This window comes from Larus michahellis, chromosome 5, assembly GCF_964199755.1.
Source record: "Larus michahellis chromosome 5, bLarMic1.1, whole genome shotgun sequence".
In the NCBI taxonomy this organism is placed as follows: Eukaryota; Metazoa; Chordata; class Aves; order Charadriiformes; family Laridae; genus Larus; species Larus michahellis.
In genome coordinates, this window is record NC_133900.1 from 35,256,735 (window position 1) to 35,274,617 (window position 17,883).

The 17,883-nt window shown below is 38.6% G+C and overlaps 1 protein-coding gene across 1 annotated transcript in view; it reads right to left on the reverse strand.

The window, feature by feature from the left end:
• GRID2 (glutamate ionotropic receptor delta type subunit 2) overlaps window positions 1-17,883 on the reverse strand; it is a 765,483-nt gene that overhangs the window by 157,584 nt on the left and 590,016 nt on the right. Inside the window, exon 9 of the mRNA XM_074589573.1 lies at window positions 5,310-5,411. Coding sequence (XP_074445674.1) covers window positions 5,310-5,411 — 102 coding nt within the window. The remainder of the gene's footprint in view (window positions 1-5,309; window positions 5,412-17,883) is intronic.

Here is a 17,883-nt window from a genome sequence, read left to right on the forward strand (position 1 = left end):
TGTGAGAAAAGTGAGCACCAAAAAAACCGGGAGAAAATGGAAAAGGTATTATCTATGAGACTATTATGATTGTACACTGTCATAAGATATTTATTGAGTATTTCCCGAGGCATCCCACACACAGTCTTTGCTGCAGTTGATCTTTGCTTTACAGTCATTCACTGATGGTTTTGTCCTGCCATTTTTTTATCCTTTATGACCTTTGACTGTTTGTTCCTCTGCGTATGCTTAAACACTGTCTTATTTCATCTCTCTCATGCCTTTCCTTTTCCCTCTCGCTCTGAAAGCTACTCCAGCTTCTCGGAAAGGACTTTGGTTACTTTGTTTAAACCAGTGTTGGAAGTCAAATCCCAAAGACAATTTCAGCTTTTAAAACCAGGACTTAACTTCATATCTTACTTTTTATCTTTTCCCCTTTCAACAGAAAAGAGACTGAAGATGTAGACCTCCTGACAGCTCGTGTCCCTAAAGATATTGTCTGCTTTCGGGTTTGTTTCTTTCCCAATCTGGGCAACAAATGCGCGTGCATTTAATGCCATTGAGAATTAAAGTAGTCCACGCATGATAATATTTTTCCTGGTGTAAATGATGCCTTTTTTTTTTTTTTTTTTTTTTGCTATGCTTGTCTACCCTTCTGCCAGCCTTCTCAGCACACCATGTCCCACAGTGCCCACCTGGAGCCAAGGGTCACCAAACCGCCTCTGGTCCACTTAGCTATGTGCAAGTAACGGAGGTAATAACTCTCAAGAAATAGTACCTAGGGATGTATGGCAAAGAATAATTCAGTATCGCTTGCTATTATTTTTCTTTCCTGCCTGCGTTTTCAGAACCATCCAGACGTGAAAATACATGCCTACTGTTCAGGAGCTGTATCGAATTTTCATGTAAAGTCACAAATATATTTTGCACCGTTAGGAAGTTGTACCTTATGTGCTTTCAGAAAAGGCTCTGTACTTTTCAATCAAAGTGTTAATTCTTTAAAACAGGGAATTTCAAACTTTTTCTCTCTTTCAAACAACAGGGGCCTTTTTAGAAACGTGATTTTGTGAATACCTGCTGGCCTATTCATTGCCAAACAGGCCAAACCTCATTCCATTTCTGATGGCTTAACATTCATATGAATAATTCATTAATTGCCACTACTACTAAGACAATATTATGAGAATATCTGCTGTATTCTAGCTCCCTTTCAATAAAACTGAGCCTCTGAAAAAGAGAAGGATAAACTAAAATAGCCAACATGGATATCTAGCTAAATTTGTTCTTGGACAATTGTTCATTCAAGCCACTCTGAACTTGTTTGGAGTTGTTAGGCTGACCTTTGATTGAGCTGCATTTCAGAAACTCAGAATACATTTCAGATATTCACCAGCAAGCCACTTGAACTTAAAAGTATCTTGTCAAACACAAAGTTCAAATTTCGGCTGCATGAGGGGACGCAGTCTGAGGCAGAGACGTTTGATATTTAAGGAAGACAAAATAAACCTTTTCTAGAAGCGTAGAAAGCATGGTACTAATCCAAGACAGTTTAAAACGTTGAATCACATGTACACAGGCATGGCCATAGTTCCCCTCAAAATAAAACACAGAGAATTGTTTCTTATTCCTATTTATGCAAAAGAGAGAATTCCCATTAACTTCAGAGAAGCCAGGATTCACTGCCAAATGAAACCAGAGATTTCCAATTTGGGGACGTACTTATTCTGTCATGGTCACAAAGAGATTTCGATTTGGATCTGCAGATGCATAGCATGTAATTATTAAATTTATCTAGGGAAAGGCGTTGGTAGATGGATGCAGATGATGAGAATTGTTCAGCACTTGCTTCTTGAAGGACTGCTTTGGGGAAATTAGTCACAATCATTTGTCATTTTCAGACTGCAGAATATTTCATTTTATAATAAGTGTAATGCAGTATAACCCAGGTGTTGCAATTTGCTATCCTCTCAAACTCTACTCCCATTTTTAGAACCAGTCCTTTTCAACCTGAAGGCATAACAAAATAAAATTGGAAGAGGAGAAGGGTTGCTATCTAGAAAGACAGAAGAGAGTCAAAGTGTTAACAAATTAACAAAGTAATATTAACTTCTCAAACCTCAATGAAAAAGAAACACATTCATATTCAAGGTTGTTATTATTGTATTTAGCATAAGCCTTCTTGTTTCCCTGGATCAAGACCATACTGTTACAAACTGGCAGAATTAATATCAGTAACTAATCATCCATAGTCAATAATAGATTCTTTACTCTTAACAGAAAGCTACTGACTTAATTGAAGAACTCTGAGAAAGATGGAAAAGGAAGTGTGATAAAGAACATTGCTAAAATAAAGTTGATGGGTGAAATCCCTCCTGCACTCACGAAGGAGAGCCACACATTTTCATCACACAGGTTAAATATAAATGTCTAGTTTTGTCCTATCCAGCAGATATAAAGCCAGATGAACACTGCACTTCCACATATTACTATGGCCTTGATTTACCTGAAAGAATTCTGTTGATTTGTCCAAATTCTAACTTGAAATTTTTATTCTATTTCACAAAATTAATAGCCTTAACAGCAACTATCCTTTGATAATAGCTGTAACATGAAAAGGGCTTAATGAAATTCTAGTCAGTGTCTTTGTTGCCAAGTTTTTCTAAGAGAAAATATTTCTAATTTGAAAAACAACAAATAGAGGGACTAAAAGTCTAATTTTAAAATGAGAGAAAACAAGTATTAATACTTTTCTTATGGCTTTGTTTTATTTCCAGTGCTATGGCATCCCAGCTAAGACTCCAAAGAAATTGAAGTATTACATCTATTTATTCATTCTGTTCTAGTAAAAATAACATAATTGCACCATTATAATAAGCTGTGTGAATAAAGATGGGAACCAAGCTATAATTAGCAACAAGTAAAGGTCCTATAAATTTATCCTATAGCAACATATAGGTTTGCAGTAATGATATACTAATGACAGCTATATTTTAAGTCTCTAAGACTTAGAAGCCAGCATACCCTCATGAATAACACTTACTTATACCTAGTAAGAGCAGTAAGAGAAACTGCTAGAGGGTAAGCACCCTAAATAAGGCTCTGTCTCCCACAGGGGTGGCAGCAACATCTGAGGATATCCAAAGATTAGAAGAGGTCAGAAATAATTAGCACTTCGCAATTCTGGCATCTGCACTGTCCAACTTCTCTTCAGGCTTTCGGTTAGGAGCTTGATTTTCTGTCAGTGTCTGTCTGTCTGTCTGCCTGCCTCTCTCTTTCTCAGCCAGTAGAGTTTGTGAATGAGGGAAAAACAGTATTTAATCTTCCTGATTTCTGGCATTTGGGGGAAAGTACCATCAGTCAAGGGAACTGCTAGTGATAAATATTGTTTCTGGCTCATGAGTTTAAATATTTGCTTCCTCCCTTCATTCACGAAGTTTACAACGTCCTTGCCTCTCATCTTTGCTGAGTAAAATCAAATGAACCTCAATTTGTCGTGTATTTCACAGTTGGTTTTATCTAGATTGGACTGACCAGCCATGCAAAGTTCTACAATTTCAAGAGGATAAAGGAAGTTTTATGCTATGAAGCCAGTATGAACCATTTGCCTCTTCCCCATATAGTGCCTTCAGTGCACATTCAACATCACAATGAGAGTCAGTTAATAAGTTAGCAGATTTTAGCACAGCACAATTCAGACTAATTGTGTTTTTCACTAGTTGTGCATGGAAGTGCTCTAAAACTGCCAACAAAACCAAATGGGTTTTGTGTGCTCACGTGAGGCAGCATGTGAGAACTGCAGTAAGGAGACTGAACTGCCATGTGCTGTGTGCTGAACTTTAAATATCTGCCTTCTGTTTTTATTATTAATATAGAATCCTATCAGCATAACTAATGACATTTTTGCATTTTTGCAAGTTGCTAAATATTCATGCTATAATGACTTGAAAGAAGAATGCTCTCTGGCAAGCTAACTAAAATAACTGGGGATGAAATCAGAATAGACTGGGGAGAGAAGGAAGAAGAAGAAATAAGAAAGAAAAAAAAAGTCCAAGACTCTAATTTGAATTTATTTTGCTAGACAACATCCACAGATCATTTTTGTCAACAGAAAATTATACTGAATCAATTAACGTGATTATCGGGCAAAATACAAAGACCAGCCACTGCCACCATGATGCTATTTTGATGAACATGCAATCAAAGTGTAAAAAAGCCCACCCTACTGCTTTGCTTTTTTCTATGCATTTATCCTTCTTATTTGGTTTGGGGTTTTTTGTTTTGTTTTGTAGATATTATCACAGGAAGTTCTCTAGTGTGCTAAGAGCTGGAATGGACTGGACGCCCTGACAGATAATAGCTTTTAAAGACCTGTAAAATAATAGGAGGGGTACAAAAGTGCTCTGTCTGTGGCACTGACATGCTCTGATGATTTCACTTTCCATCCCTGACGAGCCTTTTCCTTCAAGATGCAACGTCAGCAATACAAACTGTGGAAACCACTCTTGCCTTGTTCTTTATAAGCAAGCGGTCAGGCCCTCAAACACCAAATCGGTGATGAAAAACATGAGCAGATAGTAGAGAGAGGGAAGTAGCTCAATATAACCTTTACAGTTCTGCAGCCCTGGGTCAACTTTGTGTTTGGGCATCAGTCCAAAGAGGCCTATACATCTCATATTCATTTCTCTTTCTTTATTTCTTCCTTTTTTTCCCCCCACTCTAACAACTCTATGGCAGGGAATACACTGGCCTCATATCACAAAATACCTTCCTATGCTGGCAGACATTTTCTGTTCAGCTTTAAACCAACAGCTTTGCTGCAGCTGCTTAATGCAAGGTGTCCGCACAGGGGAAGAACCCGGCTGAAGAATAGCTGAGCGGGGACAGCAGAGTTTTACTGAACTGACATTACTCACCCTAAAGTTGATCTTGAATATTTTCCGAGTGCGGCAATTTGTGTCAGACTGCACTCAATTTGGCAAAGTAATTGGAAGGCAGCTACATCTTATGAATCATTTAGAGTTTCAACTAGATAACTTTAGCTAGCAGGGCACTTGAAGTTGCCCTTTATGAGTCCATATGGTTGTGTTATCTAATCTAGCATGTGCCTGTGGAAGAAACGGGTTTTAATGTGTTTGATTCGCCCCTTGAAATGAACTGTACTGATAAATAATTTTATTTTCTGGAAATTGCTTCATTGCTCTGATATTGACAAGCTGAAATCAGACACTCGAACATCAACTAAGTTCTTGGTAAAATGGTGTACTTAATAAAAAGGTGAGGCAAGAGGGAGAAAATACATTCCTCCGAGGCAAAAGGATGAGGATGCTTACCAGCACAGTGACCACACGCAGAACCACTCCTCGCATGTTATTCTCCAACTTTCTGTCTGTTAGTGACCCATTCAGACCAGTGATGGGATTCCAGCAGCCGAGCTGAAAGAGAAAACAGAAGTCGTTTCCTCATTGCCCATAAAACTTTGCCAGTCATTCCTCTTAGGCAGCTTTAAGCAGGATCGTACAAAATAAACAGAACACCTTCTGGAATCAATGGGATGGAAAGTCAGGGAAGGGTTTGTGCACAGATTCATCTTTAAATTGCAAATGAAGCAATTAGGGATATCAGTTTGTGCTTTTAAATACCAGTGTGCAATGGATGACAGCATCCAGGGATTAGGGGTATATGTATTGCTTTAGAAGAGCTCAGAGAGGACTTCTATATTAATGAAAAACATTTAAAAAGTAGTATGGCTCTAACAATACTTCTACCTTACTTTCAGTGATGCACTAATTGGAGAAATAATAGCTGCCATAATTTTAGCACGCTGTCTGCTCCAGCCCATCTTTCCTAGAGGAACTCTGACGAAAGGAATTACACTAGTTTTAATTAAAGCTTATACTACTCATTAATAATGAAGCAGCAGTGATTTTTAGCCAGGTTAAAAAGCACATTTAAAGGTGATTGAGGAAAAGACCGTTGGATAGGCACATCAGAGTATTTAGAAAGGACTGCAACAGATCATGAAGAAAAAGGAAGTCAGCTACGAGATGCTTTGCATTGGTGCTATCGTATTTCCTGGGCTTCTATAGACAGAAGCTTTTTCTCAGGGATCTCTCTAGGACTAATTGCCTTTCAATTTGAATTTACTAGATACTGATGTTACATGATGGTAGATGCTTATCTTGTGAACAAAGAAACAGACCAACCAAGCACTCATCCCTTAGCACCACAGACAAACATTACTGGTTTCATTTTTGGAATTCATTATCACATTCATCTGGCCTGTACAATTACCAGTGTTAAAACAAAAATCCAACACAAGGACAACGACTGATGTCAGAGGACTTTGGAGCAGAGTCTCACTTACGGCATGTAAACTAATTGCCAATGTAAACCTGTCATAGAGTCAAAAAGGCAGGCACTTGCAGGTACCAGTTCTTGCTCTGAATTGCCTTCTCCATGGACTGTGCAGGAAATCTATGGAGGGATGCTCATCTTCTCACTTGGGTAGATAACTTAAGCCTCTAAACCCAGGTGGTTTTCATGTCCCTATTTAAAGGCACAAAAGAACTTGCTCTGACAAAAACAAGATTAACATCAGTAGGTTACTGCTGGGCCCAGTGGCCTCTACTGATACTAGTGTCTCAGAGAATTCATCCCTATAATTTAGAAATATCACCTGTAAAACATCCAAAACACTACTGTACTTTGATGCAGAGTCACAGAAATGGCGAGGTGCCTGAACCAGCTGAAGGGGTCTGTGAAAGAAGGAGAGTACGTTTGCTGACTGTGATTGAACACAAACTTATAGAAAGCATTATTCTCAGTCCTTCATGGGAAAAGCCTTATAAATCATTTAATTTCAATATATTTGTATCAATTGATACAATATTTGTATCAATTTCAATATATTTGAAGATGCCCCCTTAAGAGATAGGTGCCTCAAAAAGTAAAAAAACCAAACCTTGCTGCAATAATATAGAGGTTAGGTTTGATTTGATGGTCTTAAAGATCTTTTCCAACCTAAGTGATTCTATGATTCCATGTTTCCCAAAAGAAAATGGTCTTAAAACAATGTAGTCATTTCTGTCTGCCATTTTCAGAACTGTCCTAATTCTTTCCACTTTGAAGTTCAGGTTATACTACTGTCAGGGAATGAGCAAGAATAACGCTGAGCAAACTTTTAATCTCAAGTAATAACTTAATCAAGGATCTACTGGATTCAGAACTCCAGTAGAAATCATTGGAAGTAGCAATAGGATAGGAGGAGGAACTAAAGTATGAGGCATCATATTAATCTCTTGCAATTACTCATCTTTCCAATAGCTATTTCTGAGTAAAAGCACAAACTGTCTCTGCTTGGTTTCCTCACTTCATGTTCCCATCTGATCACAAAGACGAACCACAGATGATAGCGGCCATCTCTGCTTCTTCTATACCTCCACAGCGTGTCTAGCTGTTCACCGCAGTACAGATGGACTGCTGACATGGTCCAGGTCCTCATCACTCCTTTGGCAAAGCCCTCCAACACTTGGGGCTGAATAACCTAACCGCTGAAATGTGTTACCTGTAATGGTACAGTGAAACGTAGTGAATGTATTTTGAAGAGTGTGCACTGTACACTGTATGTGATAAACCACTGCCTTCCTATAAAGCAAAGCATTTGATAGTCTATGTTTTCTGTACTAAAAATATTGAAAATGGCACTAAGTTCAGAACAAAAGTGCATTAAATTAATTCGGTGATTGTCGTTCTTAGTCACATAAAGAAACTAATTAGAACTTAGATCCAATTAGCATATCCAAATGTGTTGAAAGTATAATTACCACAGAAACAGCACTGCTTTTGCCAGATTTAAAACCCTAGGAAGTTACTGAATAGCCTTTGTATCCTTTTGAGGATAAAGTCAATTTTTAATTATGTACATTAATGTCTACATATTTATGTAATTAATTTTTTAGCCTGACTCGTTCTACCTATTTAACAAAAAAACCCAACAGAAGTGATTGCTGGAAATTTAGCGTAGCACTACTTTTCCTTTAAAAAAGCACATTTTATTTTCAATTATTGTTCATTTAATTTTCAATTCAATTGTTCCTTTATGTAGCACAGTCATGGAGCAGACAAATGTGCAGTGCCTTGTCAATAAAGTTGAAATTGATTTTGAGTGGGAGTTGCTTACTGTTATTAGGTGAAAATGAATCGACATTTATTGATGACAATTTGAGCTTGTCATTGCAGCAAGGAGCAAATGTAACTATTGCTGAAACAGCAAGGTGGGGGTGGTACGAAGGTACCTCTTCAGCTCTACTTCTCACTTAACCACTTCTGCAAAACATTTGTTACTTCTGCATTTACTTCCTTTTTCCTTTGTTCTGTGTCTAATAGTTGAAATGAGAGAACAGATCAGGCAGTAACAGAATCTCATGTTAATTCTGGTTGATTTGTGTAGAACAATGTGTGTGATGGGAACTCTCTATTGAACACAGTTCTTGTCTTCATACCATATGAATTTTGTCATTTATAGTGCTTTATACTTCCAGTGCATTTTCTTCTATTTATTCTAATGACAGGATTCATTCTGCTACATTCAGATATAAAATGATGAAGACAGAAATGTTGTCAATGCTCCGCTTCCTTTGATATCCAATTTAAATCTCTTTCTGATCATCCCACCTCCCAGCTTGTTATCCCCTCTATTATCATTATTAGAATGGGTTTCTCCTTTTGCAGAGGTGCTTCTTCATTAGAAATTTTTTCCTATAGGAACTATGCGTTATGGAAGGTCTGTAATTTATATATCGATACTAAAATAGGAAAAATCTATTTTATGTATATCTGCAATTTCCAGACACTGATTTATAAGGAACTCAGAACACTAAAATCTATAATGCTTTTACGACAGAGCTTACAGCCAGATTTTCTCCTCTACTTCCTATGAAATCACTGAACTCTGCTGAATACCTGAGAGCTTTCACTTCTTTTTTTTCTGGCAGAGTAAAAGCAGATTAAAATTGTGCCCATTAATCGAGAAAAATACATTGGCCTGGTATGCTCACAGTTGAGGACGATCACAGAAAATCAGTAAAACCAGAACACTGATACAGCTGCATACTTAAGTGCTTGTCACTACAGGAGAGTGTAGAGCGTTCTGTTACTTCAATTAATAAAGAAAAAATACAGGATCTGGTTCACCCAACACTGCAACGCAGCCACCTCTGAACTCAGACTGCATCACAGCAACACCACAAGACAGTCAAGAGCAGAAAACACCCCAGAGAAGCTGCACAGGAAATCTGAAAGACAAAACACTGTAACATCTGCAACTGGAATCGATCAGGACACCAGGATTACTATTACTCCTCTTTCCTTTATTTTCCTGGCATTTAAAGAAAAAAAAAAAAGAAAGAAAAAAAGAAAAAGAGAACAAGATCTTGGTTTTAACACAGACAGCCTGACAAAACAGTTCCAGTGGAAATACCCACAATGGAGTGCTGCTTAGCATTAGCAGCTCGTAAGAGAGCCGGTCACCCACAGAAATACCCGCCTCCTCGCCTACAGTACCCATACGTTCTTCAGAAATCCCCTTCTCAATTTTCACACAGGTCCAACCTGCTTTAGTAACTGACTTCTTCCAAAATACGACTTCAACAGAAGAAATGCACGTTAAACAATGCCCGTTTCCATTCCAAAGCATAATAAATCCACACAACTGGAAAAGACATCATGAAGCTGTCATGAAACAGCACTCAGCTAGGAGATTCTAACTCCCAGGTGGGCTGGGAAGACTCAATACACAACAAGAAATAATGATGAAAAATGTGATGTGTGGATTCAGCATTTACAAAATTTGCTAGGACACCAGTTTAGTCAAAATTCAAGCAGGACAACACAGAAATAGTTTTGCACAGAGTATTCCTGATGCCTCTTGCTAGCTATTGTTTAATACGTCCAACAGTGACTGGGAAACCAGTCATCAAATCCTATAGATGAAAGACTATGTCTCACAGGAGAAACACCATAAAACACGTTTCAGTTGTCATTCTGATACCGTCAGTAAATGAAAGATTTAGTTGGACACTGTTACCTGGTTAAAGAGTTCAGTTCAGCTCCCTAGCCAGCACCCAACAGCTCGTCAACCAAATCTGCAAAAAGTCTGATGGCCAGGAGTTAACCGAGGACCTTTTTACTCCTGGGCTTGATTAAAGAAATAAGGATCAGTTTTGTTCTTCACAGCCATTTCCTCACTCGACTGGTTAGCAGGAAAGCTTTCTGTGTTTCACTTCTCCCTTCACTGGAGCTTAGGTAATAGTCAGCAAATAATGTTGTTAAAATCAATAGAAAATACTGTGTTCAACAAATTGGATAATGTATAGCAGCACTTGTTTCTGTGTGGTGAAACCTATATAGTTCTGTGCATTCAGTTAATTATTTTGTACAGTATGTTTTATTGCTTTAATTTATATCTGGACTAGAAGAAATGACCTGCCCCCGGACTCACGCTGTTATTTTCAAGCTATGTTAGGAGAATGTGAATACCCAAGTTTAGTTTTATATCCAGTGGCTTAAGGATTATAATTGCAGCAGTCAAGGTGGTCTATTTGTTTTATTAACTGATCATAGACTCAAGTGCAAGTGACCTAAGTAAGAATTTCTTTCCTCAAAGCCAAAGCACAGGGCAGAATAATGCTGCACACAGTCAATAAAATGTTTTGCTTTGAGGACTGCCCAAATTTCCTTTTCTTATTGAATTGAAATAAAGAAGCTAGTAGAAAGTTACCTGCTGGTAACCTGCTGTTTGTTTACCTACCGGCTCTTGACTTAATATTTTCTCAAGGACTCATGCACACAGATTGGCGCCAGAAGTTATAATTGGATGTTTTAGACCACTGACAAATGTTGAATATATGGGGGAAAAGAGCAGAGACTGCATACCTGCTCTCACACTGTGTGCTCCACTCATGAAGCTCATGCTTAGAGCTTAGGCTGAGCTTCCAGAGGAACTCTAATGGTATGATTTTTGGAAAGTATAGTACATTGCCACATCTCAAAGATAATGAACCATCTCCCCAAGCTGGTGGTGTCATTCTAATGGTCCCTCACTTTTTTCCGCCCTTCATCTCTAGCTTACTTTATTACTACTTTTCCTTTTGCTTGAAATTTGGTGGGTTTAATCTATCATTTCCCATTTCTAAGTGTCTTCTCTTTTATCTTTGGAAAACACCCTTTTTCCCTTCTCTGGTCCTCCCTGTGAATACAGTACTCCCAGCAGTTCCCTAACCTGTGGTTATCTTGCTCTTTCCTATATTGCAATGCCTCTTGTCATTTCTCTGTGTACTTTCAGCATACTTACTTTCCTCTTTGCTTTTCTTTCCCCTGATCTTCCCTGCTGTTTCCTGTGCCTTCTTCCTGCCTTGCTCTTTTTGTTTAGGGCTTGGGTTGGAAAAGGGACGTCACCCTTCATTTGGCGACTACACTGTGGATCGCTGTGCAGGAAAAGCTCCCGTGGAAAATCCCAGTGGTGCTCAGGGATTGCTGTGGCAGCAAGCATTCACAGGGAAAGTACCTGTCCTTCATTCGTCCTGTACCACAACCCAGGGCATGCAGAAAGCACACGTATGCAGGCTACTGGCGTGTTCTGGAATTGCTTGAATGCCAAAATGACCTTTGTGAGGAGGCAGGCTTTGTTCTCCTTTTGCTGAAAATTGAGGTAAGAGTGTAACAGCTGACAAGAGCATGTTGCTAATGGCTTGGGCTTTGGTCAACAGAGAGGTCGGTAACCACCTGAGATGAGTAACACACTTTTCAGACTTTATGATTCAACTGGGCTTGGCCCTATATCACCTAGAATACAGTGTGAACAACAGGAAGTTGTGAAGGTAAAAAACAACCTTCACTGAAGACAGATATTAGTCATTAAGTATAACATCTACTTTTATGTGATTTTTTTAACAGCATGAGTGCATGTTATCACCTTGTCATAGTTTATCAGGTGATGTAAATAAATTAACTTAAAATTACCTAAATATGCCCTTCCTCCTAAAAAAAAAAAAGAGCAAGTAATACTATTTCCCCAAAACACACATGCAAACACTCTTTTCTCCTCAGGAGGCAAAACCTCCTTTAAACTATCAACTTCTTCATACTGCCAGAGTAAAACTCATGAATATCACTTTCATTTTACACGGAAAGCTTGCTCACTGATGTCTGAATTATTCCAGGGAAATTGATAATACCAAGTGAGTTCAGGTTTGTGTGCAGTTTAAATACAGTCACTTTGATTTTTAGTTGCAAATCCTCATCTGCTTTCTCATTAAGCATTTTAAGAGTTTAAAAGGATGTCTTTTATCTAAATCCTGTAAGGTCTGAAAAAAATGTTAAAGAAATCAGTGTTTATAATTGAACTTTGTGCATTTCATGCTGGGACACCACTGCGTCTTTATGAAATCAAAGAGGAAAGTATTCAAAGTTACTACTCCAGCTCATATTGGATTACAATACACGGGATTTCTGTATCATAGTAAAACCTTTGATCAAACCTGATCAGTGACGAACAATGAAAAATATTGATTTCCACTACCTTGTGTGAAGCTCCCTCTCTACAGGTAGCAACAAAACATGTGTGGCACATTACAGCTTCTCACCAGTTCCCTGGGAGTATATGAACAGTCTTCAATAGACTCCCAGCTTTCCCTTCAGCTTAGTAAGGTGCTTTTTGGGAATTTGATTTTTCAGAAAAGGATTGACAAAGTGGAATATCAACAGAAACTGTTAGCACTGTTGCAGGGATCAAAAATGCTGGGGGCAGCGTTCCAGAAATAAATCAAAATTGTAATAGCGTAGAACAAACCCATCACTGTTTCACTTGGAGAGAAGTGGGCTTACGGAGCAGGATCCGTAACAAACCCAGTCCAATAAGCCACGTAAGTGAATCCTTCAGAGTAGAGTAAATTGGGCTATGCTTGAACACCCTGCTTCTGCAGCAGACTGCTGCCAGGGCTGAGTGACTTGGGTACCTCCACACTGCACTGCAGTCAGCTCTGTCTCTAAGCAGGCACGCTGAGAAGCACCTTGGCTTTTTTTCTGCAATGAAAAACTCCCCTTGAATATAACCACAGAATTAGCAGTCAGAGAACTGCAGACAGAATTAGCATACAGAGAATTGCGCATTAGCTTCATCACGCTCCAAGCTGGGAGGAAAAAGAAAAGCTGTGGTCTCGCTCCAGCCCAGGAGCTGCGGTAGTAGAGCCGTAGCACAGACCTGTGCTTGTACTAAAGGAATCTGTGCTTGTTTTAAAGGCAGCTGACAAGGAACTCTGTGTTTAGGAAGACGCGTGGCCCAGTGATGCTACAGAGCATCTGGACTAATCTCAGCGGCACCTCTTTAGCCCTATTTTTGAAGTGTAAGGAGAATTATCACAGCACTGCTCACAGAGAAATGCATCAACAAACTCTACATCTGGTTATCTTTTCACATGAAGCACAATGTTATGGAGTACACTTTTTCCAGGTATAGCATATGGGAAGCTCCCTTTCTCTTTGGCAGGCTAAAGGATTTTAAATGAAGCAATACTCCACCACCACTTACTCAAAAGTAGATGATTCATTTATTTAGCTACTGAATGTTCCTTGAGTAGTGTTGTGCTGGTTTTCCTGATGCACGAAAAACAAGAGTTGCGTTCACAGGACTTGGGTAAAGGTTGGGAAACGTTCCTAAGATGTACACACCATGGAAATACATGTTCTGAAAACTTTTTAATGAGGATGCTGTCATTTTTAAATATACACTTCTACTTAGCATGTTTGGCATTGCTACATAATTCTTAACTTTATCATGTAATACAGAATAAGAAACAGACAGAAAAACACATCCCCTGCCTTACTCAAGCGCCTAATGTATGGGCATGAAAACACTCTCTCCAAGTCCCAGATACAAAGTCAAAGAGAGGAATATGTGATAAGGTACTATTTTTATCCCAAAGACCGTGGGTCCCTGTTTTCCCAGACACATTCACCCTCTCATCACCAACGTCAAAGGCAAAGGAATTAGTATGGAGGTAGTGTGAGAACACGCACCACTGTTCAGTACAGATGATATACATATCTCAAAGCATACCTGTACCTGTCTAGAAGCTGTTCAAACCTACACAACACCAAAGTAGCTTACGCTCTATGTCCTTCAGCACAGCAGAATTTCCCAGCTCTTTCTTAAATGTAGTATAAAGAAAGATTCGATGAGAGCATCTCCTATTCACACATGCCAGTGCAACAGGCTTCCCAAGCACAGGGACTATGAAACACCTGCTCACAAAGCATCAACACCAACCACCAAAACCAAAAGCTGATGGAACATGAGAAATTCACATGAAAGGCCAATTTAACTAATTTCCATTTTATATATGCAGGCACTTCTGAGAGTGCCTAAAGAATGAAGACCTTTGGTGAAAAGGGTCAAACCAAACCAAGTTGTTATTCAAATAGTGCCTTCAAATTTCTCGCTACAGAGAAGCTAACGTGACAATGCAGCAAGCGTAGCACTAGATGATAAACTGCTTTTTGTTGATTTTCCAGATTCCCGTGATGCTTAAATGGGAAATGCAGAGATTGAAACAATCTTTGCTTACACATAGATCAATACTCCATTCCCAAATCCAGGATTTATTCTCGGTGTTGGCAGAAAAAAAAGAGGCTTGCTAAGTTGAATATGTCACAAACTTACTAGCTGGATGCTGGCTAGTAAATTAATGCAGCATTTTGTCACTGATATGTTAGTATTATCCCAGTATAACCTACTCTCACAGGGTGTATGGCTAGAGTGTCACCAGTTTTCAGTGTGTTATGGACCAGATATTACAAGTGATTTACTGGACCATATATTTTTGAGAGTTTCATAGTAAAGCAAATGAGGATGTGGTGTGCTTTTTCCACTCCCTCAGCACAGAGCAGCTTTCTTAGGAATCAGAACTGACAGTGAAGAAATCAAAAAACTTAGCACAGCAGCGACCAAGCAGAGTACCAGTACCAAGCAACAGCTGAGAAGGAGCAACAGCCTCTTCTGAAGGTGTTTTTGGACCATGAGGCTTGGGAGAACAGAAAGGTCAAGTGAGAATTTGAGGAAATGGTTGCGGACAACAACCTGGATTATGAAAGTTCCACTAAATGCAACTTCAATGAGTGCATATGCGTTCACCCAGTCTCCTAAAGACCGTCACAGGGGCCAGGAGCATTGTGCACTGGCAAGTCCTTGAGGAACCAGGTCATGGTCTGTCTCATACCAGGGGTCTCTCTTTCCATTGGGTGCAGAAAATCCTTTTTAAAGATTTTTGCTTGCAGATTATTTAGCCTTAATTCCAAAGCACAGGCCTTTTCAGCATCAATAAACTGTTACTGAAATTATTTCTGTGCTAGAGGCCCTGACAGAACTGCTACACTGATAACCAAATGTTATACTGATAATGATCAAAAGCAATTTCCTCTCTACCAGCACTATAAACTCACCTTCAGCACAGACAATACATTCAGCTTCTTTCCTTTCTACATACCACAGGACATCTGCTACATCATTACGTAGCAGAAAGGCTGTCCCTAAGACAGACCTGTGCTCCTACAGACTTCTGATGATGCCCTCAATGACACCTCAGAGGCATCATCACCTGTCTACCAGGAATAGTGTAATTCTGGTTGCACAGTGGTTTTTCCTGGTGGTGATTCTGCACAGCAATCACAGCTGAGACAGACTGTACAAAACTGTTTAAAGTGTTTATGTTACACTTGTGCACATTATACAACAGATATTGTTTAAGGCAAGTTTGGAGCCCACTGTATTTACTACTAATCGGTGCTCCACAGAAGTATATCTAAACCCTAGCAGGATATGTTAGTAGCTAGTTCAATGGAGCCACATAAACGAGTGCGTGCTTTTGTATTAGAGAAACAGAGGCATGAGAGAGTATAGATTTCATGCGCTGAAGTAAGGGTGGGGAAAAAAGTTGCTTATTAAAGAAGGACTCAGATGAGTAGTATAACTTTTCTATATGCCTATTATTTACTATGGAAAATATAAAAAAAGCACCACAACAAAAAAGCATTTCAGAGGCAGGCTATGACTCTCCCTTCAATGCATAAAAAACCACTCTGACAATTAGACACAAAGTTTCTAAGAAGTCTCTTAGTAGTGCTAACAAAAAAAAATAATATAAAATTCTCAACCATCCGTTGAACAAAACTCGAACGTTAAAGAATCATGGGAAGGAAAAAGCTGAGTTTTGCCTACCAAGACAAAATATTTTGTAATAGATTGCTCTGAAGAACCTGAATGGCTGACAGTGTGAGTGATTTTACAAACTCATTGCTCCATACAGCGCAAGTATTTGCTCTTATTATGGTAAATAAGCTTGTCAGAACAATCTACGTATCATAAACATCTAAATGGCAAATGGTATGTATTAGAATACCTGAAGATTTAAACAAAGTATCCTTGTGGAAAATAGTAAACCATTAGTTTAAAAGATGAATTGACACTTCTAATAAGCCATCTCTAGAATAGCTGAATCAGTAAAATATTTTTTTATTACAAATGGAAATCACTGCTTTAATGACACTAGAATTTGCCACAAAACTAAATTAGCGATATATCTTAGTAATTAAAACTACAGAAACACATTATAAATCTATCTTGCAAAGGATGGGAATTATATTTGCTAGTACACTATATTCCCACAGTAGATCCTGTTTAGCATACACAATGCTGAAATTGTGTAAAGAAACTAAGAACTTTAAACCACTGAGATTTTTTTTTAGTTAGTTTAATATTGCAAAGCTTCTTCTAAGAATATGTGGCATATATGGCAGTGATTGTTTAACCAGATAAGTACTTATACTGTGCTCATCACCACAGTGTTTCTAGGATTTAATTTTAAGGGATAATATCAATTTTTAAATCATCTTTCCATTTGAAAAGATCCACCACTTTTAAGAAGGGAGAAATGCCTACCTTAAGATTATATTAACAAATCAGTAATTGGGCTCAAATTGCCTTCTTGAGCACATTACAGCTACTATACTTGCCCTTTGGGCACATTACAGCTACTACACTTGCCTTGATCTCTTGTTGCTTCCCATTTTCAACAGCACCCACTCGATGTGACTGTAAACAATGTGAGGGTAGGAACTACGTTACCATACGCATCCGTAACCTACGTTATGGAGCTTTTCACTGTAATCGTAATTATCATTAGAGATATAGCCAAAATCAAGTACTATGTTCCTCATTTTTCCGAGTTTCAGCTATACCTTGGTTTAAGTTGCCTGCCTGGTAGCTACCAGGCTGTTTCCCCTGTATAACCAATTACCGAGAGGTCAGAAATGTCCAACTAGTCTCTGTCTGTATGATCTACCCGTGGATATGCCAGAATCACAGCCTTTATGCTAAGCTGATGAAAGTCAGTATATACTCTCCTCCTCAAGAGAAGAGAGAAATTTCTTCAGTTGGAAAGGAGACTTAAAAATAATAATATCCCTCCAAATGTTAAACACAGCCCAGGAACAGAATTCTGGAGTCCTGTTTCTCAACAGCCTGTGGGTACCGCTGCATTATCTTTCAATGCATACTTGAAGCTTTTCACTGGGGACACTAATTATCTTTCAATCAGGAGGCCCTAAGGTTAACAGTCACACTAGAGACGGTGTAAATATCTTCAGGGATAAGAGTGAAGAGTGCTTGCTTGAAAGCTGACTCTTGTCTGAGTGTTCATCTCCATTATAGTTATGACAGAGAATTTTACTGGTTTACATAAACTGAGAAAGCAGACTTTATTACTAGAGTTTCAGAATTACACAACTTCCCCTATGTATTACCTTTTTTTTTTTTTTTTAAATATCATGGTCTTTTAAAATTTCACTGTCAGA